The 18938-nt window shown below is 35.0% G+C and overlaps 1 protein-coding gene across 1 annotated transcript in view; it reads right to left on the reverse strand.

The window, feature by feature from the left end:
- Window positions 1-347: 347 nt before the first annotated feature.
- LOC131074969 (phragmoplastin DRP1E) overlaps window positions 348-18938 on the reverse strand; it is a 29097-nt gene continuing 10506 nt past the window's right edge. The window contains exons 4-16 of the mRNA XM_058011729.2: window positions 10015-10116; window positions 6658-6708; window positions 6489-6550; window positions 5578-5668; window positions 5193-5257; window positions 4466-4660; window positions 4238-4357; window positions 4043-4113; window positions 1709-1934; window positions 1567-1617; window positions 1223-1451; window positions 994-1133; window positions 348-882 (exon numbers count right to left, since the gene is read on the reverse strand). Of these exons, the coding sequence (XP_057867712.1) occupies window positions 754-882; window positions 994-1133; window positions 1223-1451; window positions 1567-1617; window positions 1709-1934; window positions 4043-4113; window positions 4238-4357; window positions 4466-4660; window positions 5193-5257; window positions 5578-5668; window positions 6489-6550; window positions 6658-6708; window positions 10015-10116 (1532 nt within the window). The 3' untranslated portion in view covers window positions 348-753. The remainder of the gene's footprint in view (window positions 883-993; window positions 1134-1222; window positions 1452-1566; window positions 1618-1708; window positions 1935-4042; window positions 4114-4237; window positions 4358-4465; window positions 4661-5192; window positions 5258-5577; window positions 5669-6488; window positions 6551-6657; window positions 6709-10014; window positions 10117-18938) is intronic.

Genomic DNA, 18938 nt, shown 5'->3' on the forward strand with positions numbered 1-18938 from the left:
TAAAATTCTACAAATTACTACATATCAGAATCGGAGGTTATAGATGCACATCAGAGTAAATAACATTTTACCAAGCATCTCTAATATGATGCAACATCAAAAATGCAGCAATAATATGCTGGCCAATGCAATATTAACAAAATCAAACGAGAATGTTAACCTGCATTTTTTAAATCCAATAACTAGTTCTATCATGCTTTTCAGAATTTCAGGATATAGATGTATAACGCCAAGATTTTCTTAACATTTAAAATACGCTAAAATGAACGTACCAATGCAATACCAAATAATCCAGGAATTAAAGCTGGTCAATGAAATATGAACATAATCAAACTTGAATGCTGATGTGTACTTTCAAATTTCAATAAATTAATTAAAAAATAGAACAATGTGGGCTGTTCTTAGGAAAACATGAATCTCTAACTCTTTTAAGACAATTTAATACAAGCAATGGTTACAACTCACCGGACGATATTGCAACATGTAAAGAGCTTCACTTGTTCCTAACTTGAAGAATTAGGAACCAAAAAATGTTTTGATTCTGATAACTGAAGACATGATATAGCATCAAAAGATTAATAAGCTCTACAGACAACACTGCAATAAAAAAATCATATACTACAAAAGAGCTTTTAGAGCAGAAGCCATGAAAAATGTCAGATCTGTTCATATGATGATTTGTAATGTGGAACATGGTTCTGTAACCAGGTATCAAAGTGAGTGTCGCATTGATTTCCATTGTTAATCACAATCTTATCTTGCCCAGGCAACAGAATCAACTTCATCCCGAGCTGCCTTATACAACTCAAGTCTTTTGGCACATGCAGTCCTACGCTCCATTAATGCTGGATCTTCATCTAACAAAAGTCCTAGTTGTTTTCCCTGTTTCAAAAGTCAAATAAAACCAACAGTCAATCTAAATTCTGTGCATTTCTGTAGAGCTAACATCTACAGAACCTCTAAGAAAGCAAATCCCTAACCTAAAGCACCTACCTCCTTTTTGCCAATTTGAGTATAGAAGTGATCAAGCAAAGAGCGTTTTGCCTCACGGACTTGACAATGAACCACAGCTTTAGGTATTGAATTCCTTAGAGTATCGCACACCATGCCCACATATGCAGAAACATTGGAACCTAAAAAATGAAAGTTGTAAGATAGCTGATAGACAATAGTAAGCTAAAAATGTAGACACAATGCCCTTGGGTGTGTGCTTTTCTCCCACCTATTCTTCTGAGGTGAGCTTCTGTATAACGATCCATGGCTGGTGCTGCAGGATTTCCACCTTTCTCCACTTCTTGGGGGAGTTTACGGAAAAACTCAACAGTCAAATAACTAGATTCCATCTCCACTAATCTCAATGAAGTTTTACGGCCATCTTCACGGAACCTCTCCAAAGCTTCTCCTGCAGCAGCTGCTATTTCTGCTTGAAGGGTAGGGAAGCGCTTCAACTCCTGTAAATTCCAAAGAGAAAAAATATAGAGTTAAGCTCCTCAAATATGCAACAATATAACGTCCTAATATATCTGTTAACAAAGTTAGATATTCAAGGTAAAGACTAAACCCAACCTGAGTTTCACTTAGAGATTTGCGAACAAGTTCCTTGAGGATAAAATGCACCTGCATATTCATACATGAATTGCTTAAAATTCAAACAATTGTGCATTTGATTGCAATATTGATAAATAGTAAATAGAAGAAGATGCTTTACTGCGTCAACAGATGCTTCAGAGGGACCCTTGAAATAACTAAGAGCACCATCTATAAGCCTCCGATATCCTTGTTCAGGAGCTATCAAATGAGGCTGATAACCATCAGCCTCAGAGACCACCTTCCTCACATTTTGCAAAGAAAGATGTCGATCAAAAGGTAGTTTTTTCAAAGCTGCTGGAAGCTGGTTTTCAAAAACTCCATAGATTTTCTCCCCTCCAGGTCGCCTGAAATACAAAGTTTGTTATTAAATAATATGACAAATTCCCAAAATGCAGGCAAAATTGCTGAATGCTTAATGCTGTTCTACAAAATCCCCAGCAGTTACAATGACATAAATATTCAACTACATCCAAAAATCGTTCCAGCACTAAGGATTTCCAAGGAATGAATACATTGATCAGGGTTATGCCAAGCGTTCAAGAACTTTCTTCATGCAAGAGTCACAAGATGGAACAAGATCACTACCAAAAAAATAATCCCATCAATAAATAAGTAGCTCTAAGAAAAGAAAATTAAAAAGTAGCAATTCAGAAGGGAAATTTTGCATAGACCCTTGCTTCAGCTTAAACTGCTAACTAGTCCAGTTGTACCAGACAGATGCAGACTGCATACTCCTAGACCCATGTAACAGAGGTAATTGCAATTTTGGAGGCAAAATATCCGTTTACACCAAATCTAGCTAGTCAGCATGTATAATTATTTATTGTTTGATTGTGTCTAGAGATAAACTGTTGTGCATTTCAGTTAGATCTTTTGATTCTGTTTCCATTTATGTGATACATCAATACTTAATATAGTTGAACATATATCTCACTAATTTGAAACTACAGTCTAGCATCACACTTCTGAAGTTTTCTAAGTTCTAACATCTATCTTTTTCTTAATGATTTTCTAGTTGCATGCATGTGTTTTCTCCATTAGCTGTAACTACAAGTATAGACATCTTAAATACATCTATCTAAAAGATGCAGAAATATATCAACACCATAGAATTAATATAATATATTAATTAAATAATTATTAATTTAAATATAATATTCTTATTTATATAATTATTAAACTTTCTATTATAATATTATATCAAATACTAGTAATTAAATTGATATAATTTATTAGCAACTAGTATTTAAATATTCAAATTAATTTTTTTGTGTATGAAGAATTTTTAAAAAGAACATAAAGTAAAAGAATCAAGATATAGCTGTTAAGGGCATGATGTAATGGTGATGGTAGTGGTGTTGCCATCAAGGTCCAAACCTCCATGGGGATATTGTGCTCACAGGCTTTGCACCCCTGCAAGAAAGCTGAACTTGCAGATTTGGACAGTTTGTGTTAATGCAGGGGATTAGGTCCCCAGTCTGTGGCCTTAACCAGATCAGGGTTTTTACAAACACACTTACTCCACTATAATCCACCCCTTGCTGCCATTGTATTTTCACTCTAACCATAATTACCCATAATTCTATATTTAGGCTTATAATCATTTACAGTAGGTTATGCAATCCGATTCGGCATTATGTTAGATGATAATTTCACTAGCTTCAGTCACAGCTAGCCATAAACCTAGACCATCTGAGAGCATCGTATATATATTTGCGAACACCCACTATTTTATTTATTCTATGTTAAAAAATATTTTCCCTAGCTTCAAGCACAGCTATCCACAAACCTATGCTATCTGAAAGCATCTAGTAGAATTTTAGAGCCACACTTAAGACTTCATCTGTGGTACAATTTTATCCAAAATCTACAATGCGTAAAACAAACTATTATTTGTAATATTTGATTTATGTTTTTCATCATCTATTTTTTCCAAGGGATTGTTCAATAGAAAAAGATATATTGTTTGCAGGAAATGCACTATATACAAAAGACAGACATTTCTAGTACACTAGACACATACAACTCTAAACCATCACAAAATTTAATCTAAACTTATGGGATGAATCTACTATATGCGAAAGACAGACATTTCTAGTACACTAGACACATACAACTCTAAACCATCACAAAATTTAATCTAAACTTATGGGATGAATCTCTTCAATTTTATAGGTGTTGAAGCATCAAATCATCATGACCTTGATAAAGATCCAGCTATGACCAAAGGGCATGAAAATGGCTTACGTTGAGTCAAACTTCAACATGAAGTGATAAGATTTATACAAATATATTTACTGGAGACAGATCCAAATATTAAGAATGTGAAGATAGCAGCCACCATTTATATCAAGATAATTGACTTAGCCTTGCAATTATGACTGCATATTCTATATAGACAGATAAAATATGCATAGCAACATGCAAAAAAAGAGTTCAGCAGTGTGTGTACCCTCCATCAAGATGTTCTTTGAAAATACGATCAAAAGCACGACAAAGCTCTAATATCATATATAGTTGTGCCTGCATGAATTAAAACAGCACATTACAATCAACAATTTTAAATAAAATGTCAATCTTTTAAACTAAAAATATTCCGCAGTTCCAACATTTTAACCAAAATCTGATAATCAAGAGCAAACCCTACCCCTGCATCAACAGCAATAGGTCGGCCGAGGTGGTCCATTTCTGATTCAAGCTCATCAATGGTTTTATTTATCAATGAGACAATACTTGGTATACGTGACTTAATGACACTCTCCAAATGCTGCAAGTAGCATATTAAATAGAATAAACATTCAGCTGATAAATAACAAAAGCAATCAGCAGCTAGATAACCAAAGCATTCAGCTCCAGACAATAGTAAGTCAGTAACCTTAGAGAGTAGCTTCGCTAGATATTCTGAACCCATCCGATTTGCCAAGTGCCCATAATCAGAACTGGTTGAAAAATATTCACGTTCCCTCCGTCGAGCAGCTATCATATCAACACTCTTATTGATATCAGCTTGTGAGCGATTGACAACTCCAACCCATGGACGTTGTAAACGATATGATCGCCCTTCAAGAACCTTTTTTATAAGATGAAACGCATTAGCAGTAGCTAAAAACAGAAAATTAAGTATTAAGGCATTACAATCCCCAATAACATGGCTTATTGTAATACCACCTTAAAAATAAAAAATGGCCGACTTTGGAATAGAATCCATACAAATATTTCCTTCTTCACATTTTTTAACAAAAAAACAGTTGACACAGCAAAAGAGAACCTTCTAGATATTAAGAGATTTCTAGTAATATTACAAATATCTTTAATTTAACAAAAAAGCAGTTAATTTAACAAAAAAGCAGTTGGCACAGCAAAAGGGAACCTTCTAGATGTTAATTAATCAGTTCATTAATAAACCTACTATAATAAGGGCTAGAATCATTCCATATAATTTTAAGGGAATAACCTTCCCTACAATTCTATGGGGGCCTCAGCTTGCACTCGATAGAATTTCTAGTAATATTACAAATATCTTTAACAACCACCATCTACTTCACAAAAAAAAGTAGCATCCCTAAACTCCCTTCATAGAAATGAAATGAAGCAAAACTCACATCCAAAGCATTGGTTCCCTTATCCATGAGATCAAGCTTTGTCAAGACACCAAATGTCCTTTCACCTGAAAATGGACCACAAAATTGTAAAAATTGGAACTTTAAATGAAATGTAAACAATGTGATCAGAACAAACTACATAAAATCATCCAAAATCATAACATAAAATTGAGTTCTAGCTAAAACCACTTAGCAACATGCACCTTTGGCAATAGATGACAACTAAGTAAAAGCACATTGGCATTGATCAGACATCTAGATGAAAATCCAGTTATTTTTAAAATACACATCGTCCTTTGTTTTATGTCCGTAAGGAAACAATTAAATTAAAAACTATTTTCTAGAAATAGTCAGTCATTTTCAGAGTAATTTATGTAATAAATACCTGTAGGATCCACCTCTCGGGCCAGTTTTATGGCATCTGATGTTGCAATATCTTGGTTTGCAGGAGAAATTGCCAGTATAATACTATTAGGCTGCAAACAAGGTCAATGTTACATCAGAAAAGCAACATTTACACAGTTTGTCCATATTTGTGTATACATATAAGATTCTATCCAAAACAACACCTAATCACCTGAGTATATTTTTTTTTAAATCTTAACACACGTATGATCAACTATCAGACCACCAATAGTAGAAAACTTAAGCAATCAATACAGCATACCAAAATAAAACCAATTGTGCATAGCAAAAAAAAATCAAATTCCATAAATTAAAAAATACAAGCCAACAAAGAGCATAAATAGGCTACATATAGTTGCATCTGACAGAGAATCCAGTAAACTATCCCCTACTTGACTCATAACAAGTATGAGATGCTTGCCAATGTCAACTCTTCTAAAGAACCTGAACTAAGTTAACAGGTAAGTAAATTGGCCTTTTGTCAGAAAATTAAGTGAAGCAGCACATTTCTTCTATAAAAACATGAAAGTGAAACAAAAAGAAACCTTCTAGTAAAAATATTATGGTTTCAGCTTTCAAAAACAAAATCCTGCTCTCAAATAGTTAAATGCCATACTGGCATGATATGCTCTTAGACACTGCAGACTACAGTAAAAAGAGCAAGAAATTGCTAACATCATCAAGTAATAGAAATATCATAAAAAAACATATATTCCATTCAAAGAACAGCCATTTTCAGACAAAAAGCATAGCTACTCCAGGATTGCAAATTGCAGACTTACACATACCAGAAACAGAGCAGTCCATGGAACATTTAAAAATTAGCATGCTGGGAGGGGGTTAAATTCAAATTACAAAATTCTTTGTGCAATGTTACCAAAAGAATAGTACCTTTTCAACATAACTTCGAACCATGTTTTCAATGTCACCAACAATGCTCTCTGGCTGTCCGTCTGCAACATCCAAAAATTAGCACCTCAAGATTTTCACAATATGTTTATATGCCAATACTGCTTCAAACTAAGAAGCAAAAAATCAGACAAATAATATTGAACCTCACCTACAGCAACCTTTGTTAATCCAGGCAGATCAATGAGTGTCAAATTTACAACTGCAAATGAAAATAAAGCAAAAGTCAGCTTAAGTATACATGATCCAATGTATTCTTGCATTGCTCTCTTCAAATATATTAAGCCCAACATTACATAACTTGATTTTGCACCAATTAATAATATAATATCTCTTTTGACAAACTGTTTAATAGGATGAATAGTACTTAAATGCTTTCATCAATATTTCATTACAACACATGACCCACATTTTATATGGCATAATAAATTATGGTCCTAGTAATTCTCTTCTTTTACAGAATGAAACATATAATAATAATAAGTCTTACGAAAGTACTTTTGAATGAATGACCAAAGACAAGATAATATTGGATAAAGTAAAATTCATTGAAGCAATGTCAATTGTCAAATATCAATTCAATCAATTGTTAAGTTTTTTAATGATCTGAGAATTGTTAGTTTGTACATCACATGTAGGTAACATAAGGTCGCGGGGGAAGTTATAATATCAGGCGTCACAAACATAGAAAGTCAATGGATGTTTATGGAAATTTATTTAATTATGCCTTCTTAATATTAAGAGCTGCGCATTTAATAAAAAGACACTGCTATTAAACTGTACATACAGTGTTATCTATCTTGTATGTTCATGGATTCTCTGCTTAAATTTCTAGCATATGGTATCAATGCCTGGAGCCAATTTGTTGCTATATAAAAGAGTTTTTGGAAATACTGCAGACACTGTAGAAGAAATTAAATTGGAACAATGTGGTAGTGGATAATTAAAGACTCTATGCAGATTTTGTCAAAGAAACAGCTAACTGAAGGCTGAAATTTGAATTATTGTTTGCAACCATGACAGATGTAAATAAGTTAATAACAGTTAGAAAATTCAAAATTATAGGAAACGTGCAGAAGCCTCTTTTGGGACACTAGAATGGAATAGCCAAGAGAATACATACAAATCGCAGAAAAGGAACATAATGCTGGGCCAGATGAGAAGAAATAACTCCAGATTGCCAAGAGATTGAAAAAAACACCAAGTGAAATGAAGGAACAAGTGGAAGCATATGCAATAAGAAAAAGTTACTATAGCATAAGAAGGATATATGGTGCACATAATAACCTTAAACATACGCATGACATGACCAGGGTGAGTGTCAAATGAGATTGCTACAGAGATGTGCAGCAACTTTTCCAATAGATTCAAAGTTCACCAGATGATAGCGGGGCAGGATGAACAGTACGGTCAATGGAACTTTTGAGAAATGTATGAAAGACAGATAGAGCAGGTGTTTGATGATACCATGTAATTAGACAGTGAATGAAGAATAGAGAAGGATGCTGGTATAAAAATGAACTGGTCATACACACAGAGCACATCAGAGATGTAGGTGAAGGAATGAGAATATATGGGAATGGAGTGATATGAAAGTAGGTTTACAGTAGTAAACACTGGAAATAAACATTTAACAGTTCCCAGCAAGCCACTGAATGCTAAAAATAAACAAACAGATATAGAAGACTGAGAATTTCGAAAAGGATTAACAATATCTTTGATATTCAATTTCAAAAATTTAATATAATTAAATAATATAAAAAAAAAAAACCAGGCCTGCCCCAAATTATTATCTCTACGTGTATATCGCAGTTGATTTGGTGTCTTCCTTATAATATGATGTTTAGATGTGTATTGCAGCGCTATGATTACTTTTTAAAACAGTGCAATGGAGTAATGTCAACAATATGTGATAAAAGGTATTGTGATGTCATATTTGTGAAGGGATGTGCCTGTCAGTGAGCAATCAAAGTTATCAAATAGTCAAGTTTCTTAGTTTCATGAGGAAAGTTTCATAAAAGTAAAGTCTGTTGAATTATGTCAAAGTGGAGAGTAATGATATTTTCTCAAAATTGAAAAATAAGTTAGTGTCCTAGAGTAAAATACCAGCTGAGTTTGGAATTTGAATACAATCAATCTTGAGTCATAATTTGATAAGAAGCTGCATTAAATCAAAATAGAATCAAGTTTTGAGTTAAGATTATGTACTGAAAGAACAAGAAGCACATTATTTGAGAAAACAAAACTTTAGGTTACCAGGAGCACCATTGCAGATAGATAGAAATTTGTTCAATTAATATCAAAATTGCATGGACACGGATACAGATACGGTATCAGATACAGTATCAGCCATTTTTTAAGACCCCCAATATGGATATGGCTGGATACGTCATTCATAAAAAAACACATACACATACATTTAACACAATTTTCTAAGTTATTCGAGGAGATTTTCATTACTTCAAAAGCAATATAGACATATAATTGCTAAATAAATAATGATAAGTTTATTTAACATTTTACAATATGCAAAAATAGTAGAGTTTTGGAAGATAACCCAAAAAATGGGTCACTAAAATAGAAAAACATTTCATTTGTCTTTCTCATTGGGTGTAGGTTTTGTTTATACCGATTTTGTTTTTAAAAATGCATGAATGAAGTTTTTTTAAATTAAATTTAGGAAGATTTCCGTCAAATTTAAAAAAAAACAAATCACATAGTATCTAGCATGGTTGGAAATCAAGGTTTTTTGGGCACGTGTGGGTGCAGCATTCAATGTGTATCTGGGCTGTATCGGACACGTATTTATTTTGGATACGGGAACGGATACGGTGATACGCGTGCCCAGGGAGGGACAAAAGAGTTTCCGGCTACTCTGATTAATATAATTGCAGATCCAACCAATCCGCTATTATAGATGTCCGGCATATGGAAACATGATTTAAACTAAGGTGTTGGACCCGAACCATTGAAATCAAGGTGTTGGAACAGGACACTGAAACAGCAATAAAAGCATTGACTGTAAAGTAAGAATTTATTATGTCATGGATTTCTTGGACCATCAAGAAATTCTGTCTTTGGTAACAGATTGAGTATATCAATTGTAGTAGGTATGATCAGCAATAACATTAAAGGGTGCACAAATGACAAGCCAAGTGCTTGACAAAAATACTCTCATATTGCTTAATGTTCTTTTACGTTAACAGACACTTTACCCTCCTTTCCATCACTGTAATGGTTAACTTATCATACAATTATAAGACTACCATAAGTATAACAATATTTAGGTATATTATCATATTCAAAAGTTTTTACACTTAAAAACTCTTTTCTAAAGCGTATGATGCAGTAATATCACCATCTATGTTAAACGACAACCATAGACAATCTATTTGAACAGGATGGAAGAAACCGGTCTTGACTGAAAAACATTGAAAACACAAAAATAAGAGGCTAAAGAATTTGAATCATAATTTTCTTAGCCAATGCAGAAACCATAGATGCCTACCATTTGGAGAATATATGCTGAGATGAATTGGTACAGGAGAAATCATTTTGGTGCGTCCTGTAATTCTGTCAGTTTCCTCTTGAATCTCACTACGCACCTTAGCTACAAAATACAAAGACGAATTCCAGTTTATATATGCAAACTTCAAAAATTTCTTCTCTAAATCAAATGGCATGAATGTTGTGCTAAATATACCACAGAACAATGCACAAATTGAAATGGCAAATATGCAAGTGAGCTGCATAATAAAAGAAAGTAGTTAACTTACCTCATTAAAAATTTAAAAGAAACTAACAAACCAATTTACACACATCTGATTAGAATAAAAAGGGGCCTCCAAAAAACATTAAAAACAATTTAAGATCATCTAAAGGATATACTGTTAATTGGTATACTGTTGTGGAAACTGATGAAATAAATTCATTAAAACTGTCATTCTAAGAAATTCCTACCTATCATACAAAAATTTAAACCAACAGAAATGTTGTCTTCTTAGTTATGAGAATTTAGAAAGCCCTAATTTCCTCCCATGGGTAACATAAATCCAATGATACATAAGGTACTGCAATACAATCAGCTCCCTACCTAAGTCCATCGAGTTATGCATATTTTACCAAGCCTACAAAATATTACAAGTTTCTAAAGATGAAATATATATTATTGGAAAACAAGACACTAGAAAGCATGAGAAAGAGGGAGAGGCTGGTTTGACGGTGATGCAGTATACGTGGTCTATTTCATACTGGCTTCCAAAATTATTGGAGAGTTTTCATATCTTGCATTTACTCTGGAAGCTTTTTTATTTTTCTCACCCTTTGGCATTTTACCTCTTTTTAGTGGTGCCAAAGCATTCCAGTTCATCTGGACATGCCGGAGCAGTTGGATTGGGAGCTATGTCCAATGGCACCAGCTGTTAAAAAGACCTGGAAGTTTGTTTGAATGGTCTTTCACAAGATGAGAGTTCTGAAACTCCCCTGAATGTTGTCCTTCTCATTCCTGATTTTAATAATGCATGTAAATGGTTAATTCTACTTGGGTACTCCATGGGGATAAGCAAAATGAAATCCATAACCTAACCAAGGTTTTTTTTCCTCTTCCTCTTTGCAGAAGTCAAACAAGCAGACATCATTCTTAGATATGACCAGCAACCCCTTAAAGTTCCCATCAAAACCAGTTCAGCTTGAGTTTCATGGTCTTCCTTTACCCTGTTAGCCATTCATTGGTCACATTGCTGCCTCTCTTGGGAGAGAGGTATGTGTTGAAGCAAATAAATTTTTATGTTTCATCCTCTATGCCAAGTCTGAATAAAAGGTGACTTTGCCCAGGGCCTCAAAAGATCCATTGATATATTAATTGATGATATGTGCCATGTTCAAAGATTTTGTGTATCAACTTGTGTAACACCTGTTTTTGGTGTCAATCCTTGGAACATAAAATCAAAGATTGACTGTGAGTCAATCGCAGAATCAAACCAGTATCCAAGCCAAGAAATGATTTGCCCCAAGCAAAAAATGAAGAACGATGGACTGCCACTGAAAGCCTCAGCCTCTATTCCTAACACCTGCCATACTGTCAACGACAAGGTCAAGTGAATTGTGCCACCATAACCTTCCAGGAGCCCTTCAAGGAGATTAGAAAACCTCAATTTTATAGAATGCCACAACTTCGGACTACTTTTTCCTTGTAGCAATCCAGTGTGGATATTGTTTTTCATAATACATCTTCTTCAAAGCATCATAGAAGCTCCTACATACTCCTCTTTCAATGGAAGACTGCGAAATTCCAAAAAAACACCACCTACAATATAGAGAGTTCTCTCCCAAAAACATGGCAAGTTTTTGCAGAACAATTACTCTGATTTTAGAAGGGTTGCACTTCTGATGATATGTCTTACAACATTAGTTATAATTAATTATTATCCATGGAATGTCAAGGGTCTAATGGATCCACAACACAAATTCATTGTGCAGAAGTTTCAACAAAGATTTGGTCTGGACATTTTGTCTTCAAGAGATCAAAGTATTTTTTCAGAAGCAATCATAAGCAAGGGCATAGAGGCCTAGAAACATTTGTGTCTGCCAAGAGGCAGCCTTATTACGTTGCACATGGTTGCAACCCATCAAACAAGACTTTGTGGGTCTTTTTCAACCTAGAAAACAATGCTCTTGATTTTCTAAACATCTACACCTAGAATGTTGATAATAGGACCAATCTCTAGAGTTGGCTTGCTGATGAATTATCTGAGGCTTATTATATACTTAATAACAACTTCAATATAGTTGAGATTGTAAATGATGTTCAATTCACATTCAATATGCAAGTTATATTCTATTAACTTAATCTTGTTGTATATATTATTGACTTAATGTATGAATCTGACTAACTTCTTGTTTGTGGCAGGTGAGAGGAGCATTTTATATTTTCTATGTCCTATCTCACGAATGCCACTTAATATAAGTATATAACAAATGGGGCACGGTCAAGCAATGCCTTGATCGGTCATGACCGATCAAGACATTACTTGATCATGCTCTTTGTTTATACTAAACAAATGCATGTTCAACGTAAATGCCAATCGGTGTGGGAGGAGTATTACAACAGAAGTGACCGATCAAGACATTACTTGATCATGCCTCTTTGTTTATACTAAACAAATGCATGTTCAACGTAAATGCCAATCGGTGTGGGAGAAGTATTACAACAGAAGTCTATCAGTGTTCGCTTAATGCTAACAGCCAATAGTTATCGGTGTGTTAGCCTTAACAACCGATAACTATCGGTGCAGACTAACACCCGATAACTACCAGTGACCTTTGTTATATTGCCACCCGATATATATTAATCGGTGTTTTCATTAATCATTTAGTTATCATTATTTATGTTAATCGATATACATCTAAATACAAGATTTATTAGATGGATGAACATAAACAAAATACATAGTATGATTATCAATAGGTTGTTTATATGCAAATGTAGAATGGCTATCAAAGAGGAATTAATTGCTTGAAGGTTTTATCATAGTTATCGATATGATAAATGATTGAATGAGAGACTTCATTTATCTCTCATTCAATCATTTATCTTACCGAAGCTGCATTAACACTCCCTCTTAGCTAGGTAAGATGAATGTAGACAATATATTCAAGCATCACAATTCAGTTGATAGTAATCATTTTAGACATTCATGGGAAATCATACCACCTAATCATTTGGTATGAAGTATCACCTAAACACGTGATACTAAAGTCCATCACATCAATCTTGTGATTGACAAGATATCACTTAAGCATGTGATATCAATATTGCCTAAACACACAATACTTAAGGATAATCATATGAGAAAGATTTAAATTCTCATCTTAGAAAATCATATCACCTAATCACATGATATGAAGTATCACCTAAACACGTGATACAAATGTCCACCACGTCAATCTTGTGATGATAGGATATCACCTAAGCATGTGATATGAGTATTGCCTAAACACGCAATACTTAAGGATAATCATATGAGAAAGATTTAAATTCTCATCTTAGAAAATCATATCAACTAATCACATGATATGAAGTATCACCTAAACACATGATACAAATGTCCATCACGTCAATCTTGTGATGATAGGATATCACCTAAGCATGTGATATCAGTATTGCCTAAACACGCAATACTTAAGGATAATCATATGAGAAAGATTTAAATTCTCATCTTATCCAAGTTGTGGTATGTGCACAAAACACTTTATACAAATGTTTTACCACAACACAATCATGGTACATCCATGACACACCAGAGATCCAACATGATAACTGGTTTGGATATTATAAGATCGTCACCTTACAATGTCTACATACAAGTGTTCATTATCTTGAGAGATCGTCACCTCTTAGATATGAACTCAGGGGATAAAATGCAAAATGTCTTTTCATGACAAAGAAGTTTACACATTAAACAACTTATTGATATGCAAATACAGATTACAAAGCAAATTACCTTTCTATCATACTTGAGCCTTTTCTGAAGTGATCAACCTTCACTCTGGGAAGAGGTTTGATCAGAATATCTACAGTTTGATCTCCAAGGGAAAACCCTCCTACTCGAGGGAGAAAAATCTGATTGGCCTTCTTCACAGGATCGATCTACTCTAACTAATATATAAAATGCTCTTCATATAAATTAAATGGATCAAAGAATGAGTTTGCATCTTCTATATATATATATGAGGGAGGCACCCTTTCATAAGGGGTCGGTCCTCAATGACACCATATGTCTCTTCACAAGGGTGGCCACTACAACATCAACACTCCCTCTTAGCTAGGGAGGAATCCTTGTTAATAATATAGTCATGAAATGACATCCACCATGGCTACTCCTAGAGAGTGGAACACGATTCATCACGGTACTCAACATGATGACATCCATCATGGCTACTCCCATGTATGAGAATGCATATGAACACAAGTGCTCATCATGGAGTTGCTCAACATGATGTTTTCATCTCATCATGACGTTCACCATGACTACTCCCAGAGGGTGGAACAAGGGCCTTCACCTCAAACTTCTCCCTTACAGAGAAGAGTGTATTAACAAGGGCTTGCTCCTCAAACTTCTCTCTCACAGGGAAGAATGCATTAAGCATATCTTCATGATGGTGTGGCTGCCTCTGAACCTAATATCAGCCTTTTGACCTCCTTGTCTAAGGTTGCTTCTGATGAAATGTTAGACTCCCTTTGAATCTGATATCAACCATCTGACCTCCTCTTCGAAGAACCAGATCGCAAGGACAAACTGTATGGGTTCTTCTTCTTCAATAAATTCTTTACCGCCATCAACTCAATCCTATGACTGCAAGCATCGAGTTCTGTCCTTTCTTTATCTCGAAAGATCACCTGCAAAACATGACTTATAGAACTCTGGCATGTATTTAGCAAATTCACCACTAGTAGCATAAACAAGAGCCCCTATGGTCAACATTGCTTCCTCATGGACTGTTGCACTTCTGCAGGCAAATACTTGTTTATAGAATGGAAATGCGAAGTCTCGGAATCTCCACTAAAATCCCCTCCAAAACATGACTTATAGAACTCTGGCATGTATTTAGCAAATTCACCACTAGTAGCATAAACAAGAGCCCCTATGGTCAACATTGCTTCCTCATGGACTGTTGCACTTCTGCAAGCAAATACTCGTTTATAGAATGGAAATGCGAAGTCTCAGAATCTCCACTAAAGTCCCCTCCATATTCTTCCTGAATTCTTCATCACAAATAGTACTTCAAAACTCTATAGCCTAAAGAGCAATAAGCTCTTCATCACTTTTAACTGCTTTTGTTGTGATTCTAAAGATGTCCTGCATGTAAGGGGCAAGTTTCTCATAGTACGTTGAAGAAATTGAAACAAGATATTCAAATGCAGCTTGTCGTGTGTGGACACCTACTGACAATGTTGATTCACAAATAACACGCATAATGTAATTGCATGAATTAATAACTACATATGAAATTTATGACCATTAATCAAACATGGATTACTTATCTCTTTGTTTATTAGTCTTCCTCGCAATCCAACAATTGTTCATTCCTGATGCTTTGCACTTGAAGATTTAGATCTCATTTGATGGTTGCTCTTTGATACACATACTTTTAGTTGTTGTGTTCATTTGACATAACCAAGATCTGTGAGATGTTGAGCCCATATGCCACGCACAGGACACTCAGCAGTATCACTGTGGCATTGATCTTCCTTAATAATCTTCCCAGCCATGCATTCAAATGAAGACCCTTCTTTGCAAATATGTGCATGCTTATGGAAATAGAGCATCGAATTGGTTTTGTCTATAGTAAGACCGTCGCTTCTCATGTTGCTCTCTGACTGGCAAATATATGAGTATAGTTTCCAATGTTATGGCGCTAGCGCCAAACAACATTAAAAATAAACCTTAATGCCCAATTTAATAGATGGAACTACCAATCACAAAAACTTGCTAAGTGATTCGATACACAAACAATCCATCAAATTTATGTCAGATCGAGATCTTGCCGCCTCCCTTGAACTTTCGTTGTTGATCAATTTTTTTTAATTTTTTTATTTATTTTTTATTACTTCGGCAATTTGCTCTAGTCTCATAAAGACATTTGTGACTGCATCTTGTCTACATGTAATTGCATCGTCCAGAGGTGTATATTTCCAGTCATCTTGAACGTCTACTTCAGCTCCCTTCTCAAAAGCAAATGAAACGTATTTGTGTGACCCTGCCGAGAAAACAAGATGAGGAGAAGTCTCTCCATCTTCATATTTGTTTGGAGTATTTATCAACTGTTTTCCTCCATCGCATTCCTCCAGCCAAAAATCCTACAACTTTTATAATAGCATCATCTTCAATACACCTTACAACATCTAGGGTTGTCAATGCATTATCTATTAAATAGACTAATCCAACCCAAGCTCCGTAATCTAATAAACTCATTACTGCCAATATGACATGTCCTGCCTTCTTTTCCAATCGACTAGGAGCATGGCCACCGGCTACAACGATTAGAAGCTTGTTTAGAAGATCATAATTTCCGATCTAGTTGTTGCTCTTCCACATTGCATTGCTTTGCAGTGTCTGCTTGGAACATGGAAGATCATCTCTCCCACATTTTGACGCTACATACTCTATCATCTTTGTAGCACAACTGTATCCGTAACTGTGTTCACGGGGTGTGTGTACTATGTCATCGCCTCTACAAAAACAGCCTGCGATAATATCCATCAACTTATGTTTCATTACTCTATGAATGCGATAGACCTCTTCATGCGGCATGTTCGAACCCATCCTCGTACAAAAAGGCACTTGACAAGATAATCTTGTCTCATGGTAGGAATGCCCGACAATTGATCATACAGTCGTTGTTGTCTAATGATAACAAGGCACTGCGAACAAGTGTTCATCCAGAGTGCATTGGTTACTCCTTTGATCTTATGGATAGTTAGAGACACATATCTGCCATCAAACTTTGACTTGCAACCTTCCTTATTGCCTTGTTCGATTCACATAAAATCACTCCCTGGTGATTCCACAAAGAACTTGGCTCTTAATGTGCAAACTGCAGTTGATTCCCTGAGAGTAGAGTTGATCTCCTTTAATATCCAGATTGCATTAGAATAGGCAATCGAGATATTCAAATCACCATGCTCAAAGAAGTTCAGACCTAGACGAGGAGTTGTCTGATTGCTTCAACAAATCTGATAGGATCTTCAAATCTGATGGCGCTACCCATTAGAAGAAGTTTGATGTTGAATATATGCTTGTTTGAATTTTCCACAAAATTGAACAGCCTCAGGTTCGATTTAACCTGGCTCTGATAACATGTAAATGATGTTTAATTCACATTCAATACGCAAGTTATATTCTATTAACTTAATCTTGTTGTATATATTATTGACTTAATGTATGAATCTAACTAACTTCTTGTTTGTGGCAGGTGAGAGGAGCATTTTATATTTTCTATGTCCTATCTCACAAATGCCACTTAATATAAGTATATAACAAATGGGGCACGGTCAAGCAATGCCTTGATCGGTCATGACCGATCAAGACATTACTTGATCGTGCCTCTTTATTTATACTAAACAAATGCATGTTCAACGTAAATGCCAATCGATGTGGAAGGAGTATTACAACCGATGTCTATCGGTGTTCGTTTAATGCTAACAGCCGATAGTTATCGGTGTGTTAGCCTTAACAACCGATAACTAACGGTGCAGACTAACACCCGATAACTATCAGTGACCTTTGTTATATTGCCACCCGATATCATATGCATCCCGTTATATTATATGCAATCCGATATATTATATGCAACCCGATATATATTAATCAGTGTTTTCATTAATCATTTAGTTATCATTATTTATGTTAATCGATATACATCTAAATACAAGATTTAATAGATCGATGAACATAAACAAAATACATAGTATGATTATCAATAGGTTGTTTATATGCAAATGTAGAATGGCTATCAAAGAGAAATTAATTGCTTGAAGGTTTTATCATAGTTATCGATATGATAAACGATTGAATGAGAGACTTCATTTATCTCTCATTCAATCATTTATCTTACCGAAGATATCATGCATTAACAGAGATGGCACGTAACAAGTAAGGCCACCTAGAAATAAGATGGGCAGTTAGCACAAAAAGGCATGGTTCTACATGCATAATAAATTTGATCCTTGTGGCCCTGATGTTGGTTCCTTTGCATGGTTTGAGTGGTCCAACTTGCTTCGTGAGCCTGATAGAAAAATCGAGCAGCCCTTCTCTTTTGCCAAATGTTTCACTCTCCCGATGAAGCCCTTGATGGATATTTGTCCTTTTCAATCACTTTCCAATCCACTTCCAAATCAAATTGGGTCCACGGAAGCCAATGGTAAAACCCATAGTTGAACTACTCGTCAAAAACAAAAACTCGCCTAGGCCCAAAACATAACTCAATGAAAACCCGGCAAAAAATTGGCAAAAAATCAGCAAAAACTCATCAAAAAACCCAGCAACTTAAAAAATTGCTTAAATTTAATTAGAAATGCATTTTTTTTTTTTGCAAAATTCATTGAGGAGATGCATCCAATGAGTCACTAAATGAGTACACAAAAGAAGCAAGTTGAGTCTAGATATATTTGATTGATTTAAATGCAAATTGGGTACGAAATGGCAAATTGTTTTTGTAAAACTAGAAGTAAATATTACAGAAAAAACATTTTCATCTTCCTCCTCCCACCTCAATGAAAACCAGGGGAGAGATAGAACTCGAGGGTCTAGTCCTAGGAGTCCGATGTGGCTCCTCCACCCTTCACCAAAATGAGGTTGAGGGTAGCACCCCTTACAGGGGTCTGAGGGTGAGAGGATGAGGGGTGGAGAGATAGGTCTAGATCTTGAGGGA

Source organism: Cryptomeria japonica, chromosome 11 (genome assembly GCF_030272615.1).
Source record: "Cryptomeria japonica chromosome 11, Sugi_1.0, whole genome shotgun sequence".
Lineage (NCBI taxonomy): Eukaryota > Viridiplantae > Streptophyta > Pinopsida > Cupressales > Cupressaceae > Cryptomeria > Cryptomeria japonica.